This window comes from Leptosomus discolor, chromosome 5, assembly GCF_034619465.1.
Source record: "Leptosomus discolor isolate bLepDis1 chromosome 5, bLepDis1.hap2, whole genome shotgun sequence".
NCBI classification, from domain to species: domain Eukaryota; kingdom Metazoa; phylum Chordata; class Aves; order Leptosomiformes; family Leptosomidae; genus Leptosomus; species Leptosomus discolor.
In genome coordinates, this window is record NC_141395.1 from 28423455 (window position 1) to 28443949 (window position 20495).

Sequence of the window (20495 nt, forward strand, 5' to 3'; positions counted from 1 at the left end):
GCACCACATGGCCGCTTGCTCGCTCCTCCCCACCCCTGGTGTGATGGGGAGCAGAATTGGGAGGAAAGGTAAAATCTTGTGGGTTGAGATAACCCACAAGGACAGGACAACACAAGGAGAGAAGAAACAATAATACTAATAAAATAATATATAAAGCGAGTGATGCACAATGCAATTGCTCACCACCTGGAACCCAATGCTCAGCCTGGGGCCAGGTCCCCGAGTTATATATTGGGCATGAGGTCATATGGTATTAAACATCCCCTTGGCTAGTTTGGGTCAGCTATCCTGGCTGTGCCCCAGCTTCTTGTGAAAATTAACTCTATCCCAGCCAAACCCAGGACAATATAGAAATGATGAAGCACCTTCTAAAAGAACTTCTCAAAGTGTGGGAAAAAAAATGAATGATGACCTTCAGTGCAACTGAAGTGTAATTTCATTTTTGTGAAATTCTTTAGGCAATGATTCATGGATATGACAGTCTATCATATAAAAAAGCAAAATGATTTTCAGACCTTACATGACTTTTAAAAGGCCAATGGGTGAAAACTGTTTCACTGTGATTTGAAATGACGCAGGTGCCCTAAGCAGAGATAGCAATAATCAAAGCTCCTCTAGTGTTTTTCATCTACTGATGTCAAGGTACTTAGACAGTAAAGTCTGTAGGTAGGGAAAGTTCTGTATAGATGTGGAAGTCATTAGCTATAAACCTAGATAATTTTTTCTTGGAAAAAGAAAAGCCTAAAGAAGCTGGGTTATGATGCAAGTCACATTGCTGATATGAAAAGATGAGGTCATTGCAAGTATAATCTGTATTTTGAAGGGGGCAGCAATTTTTAAACATCAAAAGCACTAACATTAAAGCAAGCAAAGAAATTGGGGGCGGAGGGAAGTCCTCCATAAAAAAAGCTAGCTCGCACTGATTTGCTGTGCCACGTTAGGCAGAAGTACAGTTCTCTGTCTGTTATCCTAACAGGAAATACCTGATGATTGCTAAAATATTAACTGCTATGATTGTGCAAGCTGGCAGCACCAAAGTGCCTGAACTGCTCTATTGGATGATTACCTTTCCTCCCCCAATTCTTAAAGCAGAATGGATGGCAGTTTCAGATTGAATACATATTTTCCATTTGCTGAATAGTTGTTTTTGTTCATGCTGTTTGAGGTTAACTGTGCACGTACTAACCAAACCCACTACTTCCTTTCTCGTAAAACCAAAACAAAGCTTCATATTACTTTCAGGTACAGCATCTGGGATCAAAGCTATATATATACACACTGACTCTGTGTGGGTTCAAACATTTCGAAGATTCAGTATCCTAAAAGGTGTCGCTTTTTTTCCAGTCCTGAGAGTTCCAGTTTGTATTAAAGTCTGAAGGCATCAAGCCACCTTCAGCCCCTTCAGCATCTGTCTCAGCGCAGGAATGCTCTCAATATTGGTCACCGTGGGCTTTCTCTGCACAGCCACTGCCATTGCCAAAGGTGGGTAGATGAAGGAGGCAAAGTAGCTGGGGGTGTCTACATTTTCTTGGTTTCACATCTTTGCAGGAGATGACTGGGTACAACAGGGAGAGGGAGATGACATGGGATCCCTCCATAGGACAGTCGAGGAATAAGGTCTTGCAGGACCGCAAGGTATCTGGAAAACCAGACACAGACTTCAGAGCAGTAGCATCTGTAGAGAGCTGGGCAGGATTCAGAGTAGCTCAAGAAGAAAGAAAGATTTTGACAAACCAGGCCCTCTGAGTGAAGTTGTTGGCAGCTGATGGATATAGAGGTTTGAATGGATGGAGAAATTCTACTCTTCTTCATCCCAAATCCTTGCACAGCAGAACTGAAGAAGATAAGCCCTGCCCCAAAATGGACTGATATAAAATGAACAAATAATACTGAGTCTTCACAGCTTATTAAAGCAAAAGTTAGTGTCTTCCCATTGTGTAGCAGTATATAGAAAAAAACAGCCAGTGGGGTGTACCTGGTACACAACTTTCCCCTTAAGATTTGTAATGATTTTTTGCAGTATGTTTATCAGGTTTTGCTTCATGTTGCTATACTGTGGCTTGGGGCATATACTGTTGCTGTACTGTGGCTTGGGAATTGCTGGTTAAAAATGAGGAGCAAAAAGATCAGAAACAAAAATATGCAAACAGGTTTTCCATTCAGTTTTACTGTTACCCTAATGGTTCTGCTCCGTGTTCCATATAGGATGTCAACCTGTTTATTTCTAAATGTGAATATGCTTATTTCTATCAGGCAGAAATTGTGGTTTAAATGCCTAATTTTAAATTTCAAATTTCAGCTTTACCATCTGAAGTCTATTTTTTGCTTTCTTATGTACATTAAAAAGTTTGTGCTGAGGGAAACGGAAGCATGCAGGTCACTGCTCCAGTAAGTGGGTCAAATTACCTACTATTTAAGCAACAAGTAATTGCTGACACTTCTAATATAATTTATAGTAATCAAAGCACTTCTTGAGCTTTTTAAAGTATATCAATGCAGTGCCTATGTGAATTGTGGTTTTGGAGTCCTTTTCTTGGAAGGATTTAGCAGCATTTCTAGGAATTACCCATGGATAATAGGAGGTGTTAGGACTCCCTTCCTATTGTGAAAGCTTCAGGTAAATGACTGCATACCATTTCTTGACAGTTCACTTACTGTCATGCTCTTTATTTCCTTACAGTAATGGAAGTAACTCAGCCAGCAATGGTGCTGGCCAACAGGCAAGGAGTCGCCAGCTTGGTGTGTAAATACAAGCACATTGGGAATGCAAAGGAAATTCGAGTGACTCTGCTTAAACAGACAGGTGACCAGTTCACTGAAATTTGTGCTTCAACATATACAATGGAATTTAAAACGTTCAGTGTGGAAGAGGTCATTCAGTGCCATGTTAGCCCTGGCCGAAACAATGTGACCCTCACCCTCACTGGCCTGCAAGCTAATGATACTGGTCTTTACATCTGCAAGATGGAGCGGATGTACCCTCCACCCTATTTTATGAAAAAAGGAAATGGGACGCATCTCTATGTCATTGGTAAGCCAAGCAGCTTTACAGTTCTGTGATATTCCCAGGTTAAGGGAGTTGCTATTATGTTTCAAAGGCCTTCATAGTTTTGTTTATAAAAGAAGTGAGGCTGAACACTGATTCAAGCTCTGAGAAACTTGATTAGCTCTTACTACTTTCAGGTCTCCCTGCACACACCTAAAGCAGGCATAGTCATAGCCATGCAATGTATTTAGCAACGTATGGAAGTTTGGCAAACAATACCATACAGTGTACATGTCTATCTAAGCAGTTGGATATGTAAGTGCAGAAACAGTGGATGATAAAGTGTATGTTCTTCTACAGATAAAGCCTATTTTCATTAGAGACTGAGTGGAAAGAGACTCAGAGCTCAGACCTGGTAGTGTCCTGGGATAGCACATGCTAGAGAAAAGCACTGTAGAGGCTGAATTATTGATTCTAGGGGCTCATATGTGACATGACTTGTGTGATATTATATGTTTTAGATCCAGAACCTTGTCCAGATGCTACCATATATCTCTGGGTATTAGGAGCTACTACCTCAGGATTTTTTCTTTACAGTATCATCATTTCGGCCATTCTCGTGGGCAAAGCGGTAAGTCCCATCAACTGAGCCCCATCCTGCTAATAACACCCCTTCATGTGATGAGGACAAGGAGAAAGAAATGAGAACAGGGAAGAACGCTGGGAACAAATGCACTGGAATGCTCCTTTTTACTGGTGCAATGATGTTACAATCATGCAAAAATAAGAGAACTTGCTAGAGCTGCCATTTAGATATGTTCACGGATCATTTGTGTTGCCAGAGTGCCAGAAAGCAGTCACCTCACATCAGCTGGACTGACCCTTGGCTTAGGTTTGGATGCTTAGAACAGGTTGGAGTCCTGGATGCTTCTGGGATCAAAGTCTTCGTGTGTACTCTGGTTTCACAACTGATTCATACAAAATCCCAAGATTTGATTTTTCCTTTTCTCACCGTTCACCTCTGTGCAAAGCAAATTTAAAGAGGCTTCCCTTTGTGATGGGGGGGGGGCGGGAATTGTAACTTACAGCATTTTTAAATTCACAGCTAGAAATGAATGCACAAAGACAAAGGCAAGTGAAATGTAAGTCTGGATTGCCTCTTTCTGTGGGAGTCTGGAGTACTCACAGTCTGTTAGAAATAAACCTGACACCAAAGCTTAAAACCAAACAGTACCCTGTCCCATGTTTTTCAGTCTGCACTTGTCCCTAGAAGCTGAATGAAACTGTCTGGTATGAACACTCCTAGTTTTGAGTCAACACTGAACTCTGCAGCACAAGTAGCTTTGAAGGGCTAAACGAATGGCAGGACTCTGTTTTTAGCTAAATGGCCCCTGTAACTCCTGATTCTCCCTCAGATGGTCTCTTCTACAAAGAGGGGTGACGGGGAAAGGTGTGTAGAATGCCTTCTACTCAGTAAAGGCAGAACATCCATCACTTTTCTCTAAAATGTACTGTTCAATGATTATGCTGTGATCACTTGTTTATTTTACGGTCTCCCCCGTATTTTATAGATAAAGAGAAGACGATGTCTCACTACTGGAGTCTATGTGAAAATGCCTTCCGAAAAGCTAGAGAAAAAAGTGATTCCATTCCACATCACTGTTAACTGAAACACGGAAAGAGAGAAACCGTTTCCTAGCTGGGATGTAAAGTCTGCTAACTCATTTAAGTTAAAGAAATAAAATTAATTGTCTTATTACAAAGGTGTACAGGAAGGAGAGAGAATATTCTTGTAACGTCTATGGTTTGGAGGAGAATAAATAGTTAGTGCATTAATATTTCAAGGTTAACCCTGTCACATAAAAATGGCTACATTAGGCCATTGATTCTTTGAGTTGTATTGTACCAATATGTAGTCTATATATATATACATTTATATATATGTATAGCATTAAAAGCTATTGCTGTTGCAGCTGAGCATCTTACTGTCAAATTTCACCATGTCTACTGATCAACAGAAATCCAAACACTATTGCGACAGAGGCTTGTGTGTCATTGCAAGGCTAATCCTATAGGTCTGGGGGGCAGAGGCAGAAGAGCACACTAATGTACAAAGGAATGTTGACTTGTTTCCCTGCATTGCTATTTATTGGTCCCATTTCTGGCATTAGTGCTCTGTGCTTCCACAGACGCATCACCATAGGCTGGCACTGATGACACTGCTGCTCTAAAAGCCTGATCTCAGCTCCTTTCACTGGCATTGAGTTCCAGCAGCGTCGTGCTGGAGTTAACATTGATGATACCTGAGCCAGTGCCAACAGCTGGAGAGAAAGGCTGCCCAGCAGAAGCCCTCTTAAGCTGTTGCTGGGAGGGTGTTCCAGCTCTGCTGGGGCCTTGCGTTTTACAAATGCTAAATTAGCATCTATCCAAAAGGCAGAAGTATGTTACTGTGTTTAACTGAGTCTGTTTTCCATGAAAATACCAATAGTGTATAATCTTGTTTATCAGTTATGTACTATTCAATAAAAACCTTGAAGCTTTGCCCAAATTCAAGTTCATTTCTTATTCACCATTCTCAGAAGAAACAGGAAGTGGCTACATGTTAGAAAGCAGCGATGACAAGATGAACCTTTCCCCTCTGACCCTGTGTTTTGCCCTTCTGAGGAAGCCTGTGTGCTCATGCCAACACTTATTTTCTCAGCTCTTCTCAGGAGGCCACCATTAAAATCTGTCAAGTCTTCTATTTGTCTAGTTAGAGATGCTGTGATGTGGTTCAGAGACACTACCAATCACCTTTTCACTTCCAGCAAAGTTACTTACTTGCAGAAGGTAGCTGTAATGACTTTGACAGCATCTCCTGTACACGTTTATACAACAAGATAGTCCTAGTTTCAAATCCTGTTTTCTTTGCACCTCTTTTACACTCTCACTCACTAAATGCTAGTAGACACACAAAGCTGCTTCACCATTCTTGGCTACTTTGACTCTTTGCTATCAAAATTTCACCTTGTAACCCAAAAACTTGGCAGCACGTGTCTCTGTTTCACAGCTATGAATTCATCTTCTTGGCTCTGTAACTCCCAAATCCCATAGTCCTCTATGCCATGTTGTGTGCAATGGCAGCAGCTCCCAGAACACCAAATCTCATTGCCCTTTTTCCCCTCTTGCCCCTTCATCTGGCATCACCTCCAACTGTACAAATAAACATTCACATTCTCAATTTGCCAACGTTTGCAGCTGCTAACTGCTCCCTCAGTGTTGACCTACAACTGTAATGCATTACGTAAAAGTAGCATCTGATGACATATCCTTTTTCTGAAGGTGTTTTAGTATTCTGACATCAGTCTGGGATTGTTCCCCTAATTTTCTGCTAACCTGGTGTTTTGGGGCTAAAAAATGGTCAAAGGTCACACATTTGATGTCACTGCAAAATGACTGAATTTCTGCCTGTTCAAGTGCAGCCTGCTCAGAGAAATGTGTCCCATGATTGGTAAAACCAGATTTGACCCACACATCCACTTGTACAAGCTGTAAAATCTTCCAATAAATTTACCCTGCAAAGCAAGAATAACTATCCAGGGTTACAATCATGCAAAAATAAGAGAACTTGCTAGAGCTGCCAAAATGGTCAAAGGTCACACATTTGATGTCACTGCAAAATGACTGAATTTCTGCCTGTTCAAGTGCAGCCTGCTCAGAGAAATGTGTCCCATGATTGGTAAAACCAGATTTGACCCACACATCCACTTGTACAAGCTGTAAAGTCTTCCAATAAATTTACCCTGCAAAGCAAGAATAACTATCCAGGGCAATTTTTTTCCACCACAGCAAGTAGTAGCTCAGATATCCCCTAAATCATGTATCTGACATGAATCATGAATCAACTGTTTCTTCTTTTTCTTTTCCTTGACAATTTCTATACGCTGGAACCAAGAGCTCATTTTTCTTAAGCAATCTGAAGACAGCTCAGGTGAATTATTTTCTATGTTTATTCCTCCTGGGTGAAGAGATGCTTTGGACCTGTATCAACAACCTCATGACCTCTGGTTGTGAATCTGTGTTGCCATAGAACCTGTGTATATTCCAATTCACCTTCATTTCTGGCAGCTGAGTACACCATGGCTTGGCTTTCTGCATTCACCTGGACTAATCCCTCTTAGTACACTAGCATTTCCTTGAGACATTCAGCCTGTAATGACCAGGGAAGAATTCTGCCCTAAATGAGCTGCAAGTTGCTAAATAACCTAGTGAAGGTTATGGGAGAGCAGAGCAGAAACAATCATCTCACATGTGGCAATAGCAATATTTTGTGTTTGCTCCTGCACATAAATAATTCCTAGTATGATATTTATTAATTATTCTATTGGAAATTACTTTGCCCATATTCTCTCGCTGTTCTGAACTTCTCTTCATCCTCAGTATCTACTTTTTACAACCTCCTCTTATTTCTGCAGTGCTTAATTTTCTCTGGCTTTCCTTACCACTTTAGCAGCCTTCCCTGAGCTAAATATTGTATTAATACATATTATACTTTTGTTCAAAGCCAGGTTCCCTTTTTGAATGTTCTGGCAGCGTAATAGGTGCACTCAAATCAGCAGATGTAGCAGTGGAGACCAAAGTGGGATTTCAGTTCAGGTTTTATTGACAATGATACTCTCATAATTTGTATCTGGCACTACAGAGATGAGTGGAGCCTAAGTGCCTGTAGAGATGATATTTATACCTATCTCCATATGGTCCATATAGCAGCACTCTGAAGAGTGCAGAGCCCACACCTCAGGGAATTTCCATTCCCCTGATACCCTGTGCTGCCCTCCAGGACCTTGAGCTCTGTGCTTTTCCCTGATACTTGGAGAGCATCTTGCCATGATCAGCACTCAAAAAATTTTGACATATGCAAGTCAGATACAGTTTTCTATACCAATATGAAAGGTGCAAACTCTAGGTCAGTGTACATCCCAGAAAATGCAATAAAGAGGAAATCCTGACTCTTTCTGAGAAGACGTGAAAAGCAAAGGTGAAAGGGTTTGGTCTCAGAACTCTGCTCATTAGAACAGGGAATTTAGAAACATAACTGAGCGTCTTACCAGGACAGCCAAATATGAGACCATACTGCTTGGTGAGGTTCAGGAAGAGTCTCTTTTGATGTGCCCTTCACCCAGCCAGGAGATGTGTCAGCCTGTTTGTGAAACATAGATAGTGAATTTCTGGTTGCATCTGAGTGGGCATTCATAGGTATACTTGTCTCCATCAAAGACAATGGCATATGCATACAACACCTCCCACCCTCCAATATTCTACTTTCATTCTCATCCACTTTTTTATCTGAACTTTTTTTTCCCTTGCCTTTTTCAGTTATCAGAGACCTAGCTGATACAGAAAAACATGTGAGAGAAAGTCTCCCGTTTGGCTACTCTATGAGTAGTCCATCATTTTAGCATTAGAGATTTTCCTGTGAAATTTTCAGATATCCCACTCTTTGGAGGAATATGTGAATCTGAACTCATTACTCAGTCAAGCCTTGAGGTCTTTAGGGAAAATCCATCCATGTTGTTTTCCACAGATCTTTACCAAATTTAAAAAAGAAAAAAATCAAGGTTCCCTAGGCTATGTAAGAGTAGATTTTGTTGACCTATTCCTATCCTTCCTAACCTCCTCACCTTTACTCAAGATTCCCCTGGGCCTAATTTCTTGTTTTTCAATAACCAACATTTGCATTGGCCAGGTAACTTTTAAGTGGTTTGATACAATTCCTGTCTGAGTGTTGACTTCAAGCTTTGCAGCTCCGAAGAGTATGAGTATGTCTGTGAGGGCCTGAGGTGAGATTCAGAGGCAAAGTACATTGGAAGGTAAGATACAATTGGTTTCTCCCTTTCGCTAGACAGAAGCTATTTCTGGGGAGTGAGCCCTGAAAAATAAACTAGAAAATGCATCAGTTTTCCCTCTGATGGGAACAGTCTGAACCATGACTAAAGAGCTCTGCCTCTAGGAAAGGCATAAATAAGAATCAGATGATGTAGCCAAGAGTTATATCATGAAATCCAAACCAAAGAAGGCTGGTGTATAGCAGATGGTTTTATGCATTACTGAAGACAATTTATTCTTGACATTTGTATGCTTGCATGCTTGCTTGAACACATAAATTGTACTTTGAGCTAGCTTCTATCACAGCTAGGCTGTGGGGCCTCTACAGTCCTTGGGAGGGTAACATAAATTTTGAATGCAGACTTATGGCTGGGAGGGAGGTGTGGGGAAGCAGTGAAATTAAGAAAATTTTTGAGCTGCAGAGAACGAGGAAAGAATTACAAATAGACAGCAGCACACTTTGCTGATCCTGCAGATTCCTGACCATCACTTGGGCATAATTATACCTGTATTTCTACACACAGACATCCAGCGCTTACATGACTGTGCTATCATTTTGTGTGAATGTTTTTTGTGACTAATAAAAGAAGAGCCTTATTTCAGGGTACTTTTATATAGTACATCAAAGAAGAATAGTGAGAAGCTGTGGTATGTTTGAGCAAATAACAATTACTCATAAAAGATCTTAGTAACTATGGGAAGGGGCATTGTAAACATTGTCCCTGAAGTCAGTTTAAAAATTTTTGGTTTTACTAGAGGGACAGAGCAAGGAAGAGTTCAGGTGAGGAACAAAACTTGATCGAGAATCATTAATAATTCCTGCTGATGTGACAGGGCAGGTGCTTCCATGAAGTAGGAGATTATTAACCACTCAAAATGTCACTATTCTTTCCTTTTTTAACTTTTAAAATGGTGATTTCTTACTGTTTCCATAGTCGGCTGTCTGAACCACAGTCATGGTTTTATATCTTAATGAACGTTTTTTAGTGGCTATGAAGTTACAGTTGAACAAAAAGTTCTCAGTTTCTTAATTGACGGTTTTTCTTCTTCATTATCTTCTGGCTATTGTTTTGATAAAAGTAGTACTTTTAAATATTCAGTTTGATCTGCTTCATTTGCTGCTCTGGGGTGGGATGTTTCTACACAACACCACTTCTGTTCTGTTCAGACATCCACATGGTACAAATGAGGTCCCAAACTTTTGGGAGTAGCAGCAACAGGCAAGCTTCCCACAGCAGAAGAGGTAAGACAGAGGGATTTTTCAATATAAGCATATTACAAATCCAAAATAAAAATATGCAGTCAAAATTAGGATTAAAGAATCTGGATGAACTCCGTTATAGCACAATATTTATAGGCATGCAATTTTCTTGCAAACATGCTATATAGTGCTTCTTTATTCATCAGCAGAACTGATAATGAGAAGCAAATCTTACTTATTAGCAACGATATTGACTGTTCAAAATGAACAATAATGTATTGATGGCTCTAAGTTTTAATTACAAACTCTTTACACATAAGGCAGCCATCAGAGTAATTTTTGTATTGACAGTAACTATGCAGCTGCAGTTGCCCAGAGTTGTCCTGCCAGAGTGCAGGAAAATCATGTCACAATCATGAGAAACCATGTATCAGGCAACCTCACAGCTATGACCTTGACCAAAAAAAATCCATTTTGAGATACATTTCTTTTGTCATTGGTCCACTTTTAGATTAGCTGGGGGTTTTTTTTCAACAAAAAGCAAGACCTTGTTTTGAAGGAAAATGGAATTTCTCACATAATTACATGATTCCAATAGATGGGACTTTAAGAAGACCATCTCCTGAAATAGGATATGTAATACAGATGCGAGAGTTTGAGACACTGGATAACATCTGGTTGGACTATGGGTGGGATTTAGCAACATTTATGCTCTGCCCTGTGATGCAGCAGCTTGTGTTGAAAGCTGGAGTAAGCAGCAGGATACTTTGTTCTTCCCAGCCAGGATCAGTACCTGCGATGTGGGTTTTCTATGGGAAATGAGCACTAGTGTTAGACCCTAGATCACCATTTGCATGAAAAATATAGGATTGCTGTTTTTACCTAAACAAAAATACCTACTCTAAGCAAATACTCCATGTTACTTTCAAACTAGAAACTGAGTAGCCAGACCCCAAAGACTCCTAGAGTTCAGTACACACAGGCAATAAATGAATCCTGCTCTCCATGAAATGGATTATTGTTAACTTACTACACCTTAGTCCTGCTTTTAGAGCTTCTGCTTGGGGATTTGTAGCTTCCTTGAGCTAGCGATGACTGGGGCCAGAAGTACTGCTTACTTTTGTGCAAATTAGAAAGTTTACCTCCAGAGTGTGAGGGAATTGGTATGTACTAACTTCCACAGTCTTTAGTGCTGGGCACTTGCACCATCATAAACTATAAGAAATATCTCAACCTCCTTCCTCCCTGTGAAAACTCTCATTGAAAGCTGGTCTCTGTTGGCCTTCAGCCACACTGCAGAGACCTCTCTTCATGCGCTGGTGTGTGCGGAAAGCTGAGGTGTTCGAAGTTCTGTAGAAACTCTGGCAAGAATTCTTTTCTTCTTGTATGTTTTCAGAATTGGCCTTCTTACCTGCTACACACAGCCTCTAGTTCCTGCTATTGTCATCTTTTTACTTCATTTGAAACCAAACAAATAGAACAAATAGGTGATTAAAACCAGGCCTTCTCTTCTCCTCCACTAGAAACAGTGTTACGCAGTAGTATGGAAACACAAAACATGCTGTAATTGATTTGCATCATACAGATTAAAAAGTTAGATGCAATGAGCTGGGCAAAAAAAATAGAAATACTTGAGGGGGAAACAAGAACCAAAAATAATCCACATTTGAAACTGTCACAAAACGTGGTATGTTACAGTACTTAATCAAGATCAGAAAGCAAAACAGTTCATTTCTCTGTAAGTTATCAAATACTTCTGGTAAGTGACTCTCTGGAAACATTCGATAGCTTCATAACTGGCTGACTTAATGTTTTACATGCAGGAAAGATGGCTAGAACAGCAGTAATCAGCAGAATAAGTTGGTTTCATAGCTGAGCTTTGGTGAGGTGCTACATCGTGTGGGTAGCATTTATAAGAGCTCTCTCACTTAATTCTGTAGCAAAGATGACTGTCTGCTTCACGAATTAATAATATTTTCCTTTCTCTTATAATGACAAACTAATTCATTATATCATATTTTATTTTATGACTATTTGTCTAGTCTTCTTTTTATAGTACTCTCATTAAGTTCTCTCAAACATCTTTTAAGCTCTTTTCTCTCTTAATCTCTCTGCACTTTGGCTTTAAGGTCATCAATAAATCACAAAATCTTACTTATCATACAATAGTAACAATAGGGTAAAGTTTAGTGAAATGTTTAGGTGTTGCAGAAAGCTGTCCCTGCAACAGAACTGGAAGAGCAGAAGCTGGAAATAGCTTGTTGTATGTGAAGCAGGTAGAGTGTGAAAGTAGAATTAGGATTTAAACCTATTAAACATATACAATGAAACACAGTAATACAGAAATGTGCCTATGAAATAGGCACAGCTCTATATTCAGCATGCCTGAAGGCTTCCCATGCTACCTAAACCCATACTTACTATAATAAAAACTCTTGAAAAATCCTGTCACTTATTCAGAAATACATTGTCTTGACTCTGCTCTGAAATAAAACCTATAAATTATCTGATAAATGAAGTGTTGCCAGTTTCTGTCTAGTTGCTAGAAAATATTTCCATGTTTTGCTGAAATGCTGTTTTCAGTTCTTTCAACATGAAACTGATGCTCTGATGATATGTGATCACTAGAGATACCATGGCATTTTTGTAATCATAGTGTTTAAAGAGAATACCCCAGCAAAACCTCAAATCAAGACATTTTACAAGTCATGCAGAGTTCTCTTTAGTTCCTGCCCTAATTTGTTCACTTGGGTATGCATGAGTACATGGCGCCACTTTCCACTAGTGGGTGAGTTAGTCCTATTAGTCACCTTCACGTAATTAGAATTGGCCAAAAAGTTCATACAGAGAACCCTCATTTGTTTAAAAAACTCTGGGTTTATGTGCACGTGCTTGCATGCATGCATGCAGCAATTAACCCATTTTTGACAAAACCTTCCTTGGATCAAAGTTAGACTTTCTGTTCAGTGCCAGAGACAGGAACAAAAAGAGCCACTTGCCCAAAGGCTGTGGTACTCAGCTGGGAAGTGAGACACACAGATGGCTGCTGCCTGATCCCACACCAAAGGCAGAACATGCCTAGACCACTGCCTGTCCTAGGAGAGCGCTCACTCTCTCTGCACTTTCAGTGGAAAACTTTCAAGGCTGGCAGGCCTTCCTGATTTTTATTGAAAATCTGTGAAAGATTGCAATTTTGCACTGATACAGATTGGGAAATTCTTATTTTGAAGCTTTGCAAGACTAACAGCAAACACAGTAATGATTTATTGTTTGTTGTATTAAATCTCTGAGATTGCTAAAGAGGGTATGCTATTAACAACACTGTCCTGTTAGAGCACAGATCAGTGGCAGATTTAGTGGTGACTACTGTGAATCTATGTCTTGCAACAGAACTAGGAATCATTGTTTTCAACAATTTTGAGACACTTAAACATCCTTTACTCAGTAGATTTTTATGACAGAAGAAACTGACTGTATAAGGTTCAAAACTAATAAGCATTGTTCTTTCTTATGTAAGAAAGATCTCTGACCTGAAAAACTCATATGTAACTCATATCACCCATTTAGGTGCTGCTACCTACCAAGGATTAGTCATTTGAACACATTTCCAGCTGGAGTTTTACCTATGCTGGTAATACTGTGTCTAATTTTTCTTTTCCCTTTCCAAGTCACAAACATACTGCAGTCATGCATCTTATTTGACTGTTTGTAGATATTTAAGCATGAGATATCATAGCTTATCTTTTTGAAACTGACTAACCATGTAGCAGACTCTGCCCTTGGCTCCGAGCCCTGCTGCAGCTAACTCACTCTGGGACAGAGATTTCCAACAGCAAGACAGGCTGTACATATGCATTTGTTATCACCAAAGCAGTCTGCACTAGGCACATACTATACAGAGACCTTTTAATAAAAAAAGGTTGTCTCCTACACTTTTTAAATTCAGGCAATTCAGGCTTGTTTAATGGGTCTTAAGTTTGTCCCTGTAGGTTCCTTCTTATTATAGAACCATAGACTCATAGAACAGTTTTGGTTGGAAGAGACTTTCAAGATCATAGAGTCCAACCTTTGTCCTAGCTCTATGAACACCACTAAACCATGTCCCTAAGCACAACATCTACCCTTCGCTTAAACACCTCCAGGGATCATGACTCCACCACCTCCCTGGGCAGGCTGTTCCAATGCCTGACAACCCTTTCAGTAAAGAAATTCTTCCCAATATCCAGCCTGAATCTCCCCTGGTGCAGCTTAAGGCCATTTCCCCTTGTTCTATCGCTTGTCACTAGGGAGAAGAGACCGACCCCCGCCTTGCTACAACTTCCTTTCAGTAGCTGTAGAGAGTTATAAGGTCTCCCCTCAGCCTTCTCTTCTCCAGGCTAAACAGCCCCAGATCCCTCAGCTGTTCATCATATAAGACATACTCCAAATCCTTTACTGGATTGTTTTTAAATCTGTAAGTTTATGCCTTTGTGAGTAGTCTGGGCCTTACAGGCTACTGTATGGTCACATTTCTGAGTGAATCCACAGATAGCTGCTGTCGCAAAATTAATCTCTGTACTTTTTTTTCATGATGAGTTTCTATTTCTCCCTTCCACAGACACAAAATAAGATGGTCACTGTTAACTCAGTGGCTGTGGGAATACCAAAAGACACTCAGTTCTGTGGCAGGACAACACAGCAGCAGTAACTATTTTATATGTGCTAATATTATTATTTGCAATAATCAAGAAGAGTACAATATAAATGAGTACTAATAACACAGCACCCGCTTTACAGTGTCTGCAGGCATGATTCAAGACCAGACATAGCAAGCAGAAAAAAAGGTAGGAATGATGCTAAAAGACACTGCAGCAGCTATACAGATGGTGATTCCACCTCTGAATTCCTACATGGTGAAGCAGAAAGCCCTTCCTTTTTGGTGTTTCTGTTGGAAAAGGTGAGTCAGGATAAGACTTAAAACTTGTCACAGACAATGTGAGAATGCCACAATTCAGACTGCCTGGAACAATGCCATGGAGAATCAAGTGATGGGTAAGGTGGAAAGGCACTTCTGGAGTTTGTCTAGTCCAACCCCATTGCTCAAAGCAGGGTCAGCTGCTGTGCCAGTGTTTGACTATTGTCAATAAAAAAGTTTTCTTATATTTAAATGGAATTTCTTGTACTGCTTCTTCTTCTGTCACTGGGCACCACTAAGAAAAGTCTGGCTCTGTCCTCTTTACAACTCCCATCAGGTATTTATACACCCTAATAAGATGCCTCCTGAGCATTCCCTTCTTGAGGCTAAACAGTCCCAGCCTCTGTGAAATCAGGAATGGCCCTTGCTTGACTTGGATGTGTAATTAACCAGTTAACGTGTTAGGAGACAAGACATTACTCACTTTAAGCACACAGTCTGCAGGCTGCTCACAGAGTTCTGTGACAGTTTTTTTCAAGGCTGCTTGCTTCCTTGTCTGTACTGAGCATGTGTGACTGCTCCCACCACTGACTGCATTGCAGCAGACTCTCTTACATGGGCGAATTGCCTGGCCTGCAATGGAAATAGCAGGTCAGTCAGAGAACCTGCAGTTGTTGATCTACACAATCACCCCTAAGTAGCAGCTTTTTCCTATAAAGCAATAAGCCCACCCGAAAGGCATTACAATCCTATGAGCTTCAAACAATATGCAGGACATTGCACTTCTTAGGCTTTGATGTTATTTTTCAAACCAAACTGCAATTTGCTATCAGAGTCAGCAACAATGAGAACCTAAGAACATAACTGAGTCCGTGGCAGGTCAGACAAATGATGCACTCCACCCACTGTCCACTTTCCAACAGTGGCCAAGAACAGATGTCAGGGAAGAGTATAAAATCAAGGAAAGTATGCTATGAAACCTTCCTAAAATACTGTCCCAGCCCTCCCACACCAGCAGTTCAGGAACTTCAAAGGGTGGTGTCTCTGTATTTAACAACACTGAGGAATTCCTCTTCCATGGATTTATCCTGACACTTTCTGAAACCATGTGGACTTTGAGTCCAGGTAAACAAGGATGATCAGCTGTTCTGTGTTACAGAAGAAATGGAACAACTTGAAAAAACTCAAATTGCCTTGAAAACAGCAAAAGAACCTAGAGAGACAAAAGGTGCTATCTGAGGTAGTGTTCAAAGCTTGGAAACAATGAAATGTTTCTTTTCATAGTGGAAAAATAGTTATGTTTCCATATCAACTAGAATAATTTGTAGTTGTAGCATATAAAGCTAATAAAAAAAATCACCACTTGCTCCTCTGTAAACCACTAACACTAATCACCTGCTTACGAAAACATAACTAGAAGGAAAGATGCAAATGGCCAAATTAATTTTTTCCCCTTTGACTATTCTTTTTTTTCTTTTAGCAAAACAGTCCGTCACGCAAGCATTACAGAGCCCTCACTGATGTCACTAGAAAACATAGTGTAACCACAGCAACCCAATGAGAACTGAAGTGGTGTGACTGGCTTACTTTTTTTTTTTGTTACAGCTTTTTTCTTATCTAGCACAGAAGGAAAGAAACCAACGGCCTGCAGAGCTAAATGCCTGAATCAATGTAACATGAATCAATGACCTGGTAACTAAAGACTCCTATATTGTTGACTGCATGTGCAGTAAGACCCCAAGCACAAGAAGTAATACATTTGTATGCTCCCCGTCATACTGTGGACACCAACAAAACAATGCTAAAAATTCCTGGGCCACAACAGGCACCCCTTAACACCAGGCACAGAGATAAGTCTTAAAAAAGATCTGGGATAACCAATAGGAATATAATCACATCCAATAGCACCTTTGAAGAGGTACACAGCAGCACCTGCAGGGCCACTTTCGTCAAAGGGAGGAGAGTTCAGCTAAGAAAGCCAAGCATCAGCTGTGATGCTGATCTCTGTGGCAGGTACTGAACACAACTTCATTGCTAATGGCTTCCCAATGGCCATACGTTGCCTCTGCTGCTGACGCAGCATAGCACACAGACAAGGGATAAAGAATTCTAGCAACCAAACAGGGCAAGCCACAACACTTTGAACTGAAGAGAGAGAGGACATATGGACGTGACTTTTCAGTGGTCACCTGAAACAATGGAACGAGCAGCTGTCTATAAACAGATCCATGGAGAACAAACTGAGATTTATAAAGTCAGGGCTATCTGATGAGACATAGCTCCATTCCTGGCCTGGCAGCAAAGCTAGGCAGCTCCCAGCCAGAAGGGGATTCCTGAAGAATTCTGAAGTTAGGCTTGGGAACAGTGCTATGATTAGCACCAGGCACTAATGTAACATTAATGTTTAACAGCAGTATCAACACAATGAGAACAGAGAAACTCCAACTTTCACCTTTTCTGATAGTCATCTAAACAATTCATGAGAGCGTAAATGTAAAGGCTGGCTGTACCAGATGAGAACAAAAATATCCTCAGTCAAGTATCTTGCCTCCCAGATAAGTATCCAACAGTGGGTGCTTAGTGAGGAAAAGCATAAGGTAAAGCTATCTTGAAAGACTCTCATAACCTGCAAAAATTTGCAGGCTGAGGACTTTTCTTGCGTTGATGTCTTCGTAACTCAGCTGGCTAAGATGATGACACAAAAACCCCAGGACTCTCTAGTATCTATACAAACATATGGACACTTGTACTTCCCCAGCTTCACTACTGCAGCAGGCTCCAGCAGGCTGCTTGACTTCTCCTCTGGATATGGGTGTGCTTTGCCATGGCTCAGTCAGAATTGCGTGAGGCTACAGACCCAAAACTGAAGAAGCACTTTGGCTAGGACAACAAAACCCCCCTGAGCAAACATTCGTTTTTAATGACCAGCAACCACAGAGCTGAGATTGAAAAGACCAAGTGTGAAAAGCCTGTTCTTTAAAGTTTGCCAGCAGTCAGTCATGTGCAGCAGGGAGCTGCACATTCCTATACAATGTGTATACATCTGCCTGGGCCAGCTTAGTATTAGCTGGGAACAGCTTAGACTGAGCAGAGTTTACTGAGGTTTTATTCTGAGAACAAGTGTATATTAGCTGCTGCAGAGCTTGCCTGAATGTAACTAGATACTTCCTGCATTCAGGCTTGTGCTGTCATTCAGTTAAGAGATAGTTTGCATACTTTCACCCTGATCTGCATGGAGTATGCACTAGAGACACAGGACAGCTAATCAAGATGAGAGCTGGGCAGCTGCAGAACTAGTTGCTTTTGCTGCGAGTGCCGTGTCTTGGCCCTGTTAACTTTCGTAACTTGCATGCACTGCAGTTTCTTGCGGTTGCATTCTCAGGGTGAACTCCCCAATAATCAAGCTGATTTGACATGGTAATGTGTGGCTGTGAAGGGCCCCTGAAATGAGCAAGAATGTCGTTATCTTGCAGGTCCAGGTTCAGCAATTAAGAAGGTGTGTAACTTACTCTTATGAAGTAGATAGGCCTGTTTCCCAGGAGCATGGAGGTTCATGGAGACTGGGAACTTCAGTGAGGAAATCTGGAGTCTTTACATGACAAAGGCCAATTCACCAGAATATCCTTTGGTGATCTGTAATGTGATCAGCGTGGTTAAAGTGATGTTTTAGAGTAGTCATTTCAATCACTTATGTTCTCTAGAGAATATAGAAATCTGATTTCTATTTTTTGCTCATTGTCATTCTAAATTTTACGGCAAATTCTTTTTCACGTGGTGACAGCATCCAAGCTGGCTGTGACAGAGGTGCCTAGACCCCTCCCTTACAGTAAGGTCCCGAAAAACACCGAAGGCTTTTAAGCTATGCTTCACTGGATTAAAAGTAGTCTGGGACAACTAGCAAACACATCAGAAGGGTTTACAGACAATTCCCATCCTTTCTCCTGTATTCTTGTAGGCAAGTATTTGCTCCTAGGCTTAATGTTGGTTAACTCAGCGACTTTCTGAGTGGCAGCAAACTCTGCTGAGTTCTGTCTGGCCCCTGGGGAGTTCTTTCAGCCTCCCTGGAGGTATGGCTGTCCTCCTTTGCTCTTCACTATAGTGTCTCCAAGTCTGCATGAACCACACACTTGCAGTTCCTTGCTGTGATTCCCTGGTCTTTCCACAGTCCCTTCAACTGTCCCTCAGCCGCAGCATATTCAGCTGCTCGCACAGGGATGAAACAATCTTCGCACCCTGCAGGGATTTCTGCCAAGCCACCCTTCCTGAAGGATGGCAGTCCGACAGCTGATCAGAGGCACCATCTGCCCCAATGGCTTACGAGTGTTCCATCTGCATGGGCAGGGCAGACCCCTGCCCAGAACTGCACTGGCCACCATAGTGTAAATGCTTTGCTGGTGCTACAGACTCTGAGTCTGCCCAGCAGATCAGAGAAGATGATGCCTTTGATCACTGGAGCCTCTGTGTGGCTGCAGGGAAGTGCTCCTGACCAGGTTCCAAAACTCAGGGCTGCTGTGACAGAACTCATTTTGCTTTGAATTCCTTTTGTATCCTGGACTTTGATTCAACACCAGGATAAGGCATTAGCACGACCTTCTTCCTCATTCTCTTGAGGATGTGATGTGTGCCCTCATGTGAGAATTTTGTTTTCTTTTCCAGTTAACACATGCATGCCAGTATCATCTATGTCCTTTTTCCAGATCCTGTATGGCCACAGAAGCCATGCTGATCATGAATAAGTGTATGTTTTATCTTATCAGTTAACTGCTCTGATTTCAACAAGTTCATCAATATAACTAGACTCAGTAAATTGTTACTGATTGTATAATATGGGGGACCTTCTAACCTGAAGCCTCTCTGCTCTGGATATGGGTAATCTCAATTCTACTAGCAAGCCAACATGGGCTTTGGCTGGAACCAGCAATCCTCACCCACTCCTGAGGAGGGGCTGCTAACAATCAGAGTGAAACACAGTGACATGAACAAAGAAGTGACTTTATTCAAACTCCTTTGCCTCTTGGTCTTTCCTGGCCTGCTGGAAGGACCATTTTTACACCTTGCTCTTTCTCACCAAATTAGCGAGCGCAGACGAACAATGTTCAAATGCCTACACAAAGACCAAACCTCCCATTCTCAGCTATGACACTTAAAAAACCTCCTGAGCTCTAAGAAACCTGTTCTATCCGTCCAAGTGCAGGCATTGGAGACAGAAAAGTTGCACTGGTCTCTACTGTGCAGGTTTCAGAATTTCTTTCTGATTAAAAAAACACCTTTTAAACATACAGCCACGTGTATGTGGGGAGACTCACGTGGGATTCTAGAAAACCACAGAGAGCAGCCAGACCTCCGTAAGGGTCAGCAGCCAGGGATGGACACCGGGCGCCTTGGTGTGACCCCGGAAAGGCTGCACTGCAAGCCAGAGGCGACGCTGGGCTGAGGGCGGGGTGAAGGAGACCACCGCCTGCCACCTGGAAACAGTTCCCCCAAACCGCAGCTCTGCAGCCAGGCCTGGGAGGAGCCTGCCGGGCGCTCACAGCACACCCGGGTTGACG

The 20495-nt window shown here is 41.4% G+C and overlaps 1 protein-coding gene across 1 annotated transcript; it reads left to right on the forward strand.

The window, feature by feature from the left end:
• The first annotated feature begins 1424 nt into the window (after positions 1-1424).
• On the forward strand, positions 1425-4728 carry CTLA4 (cytotoxic T-lymphocyte associated protein 4). Its single transcript, XM_009956043.2, is given in 4 exon segments — positions 1425-1482; positions 2681-3031; positions 3508-3617; positions 4558-4728. Coding segments are annotated over 4 exon segments (690 nt in total).
• The last annotated feature ends 15767 nt before the right edge of the window (positions 4729-20495 follow it).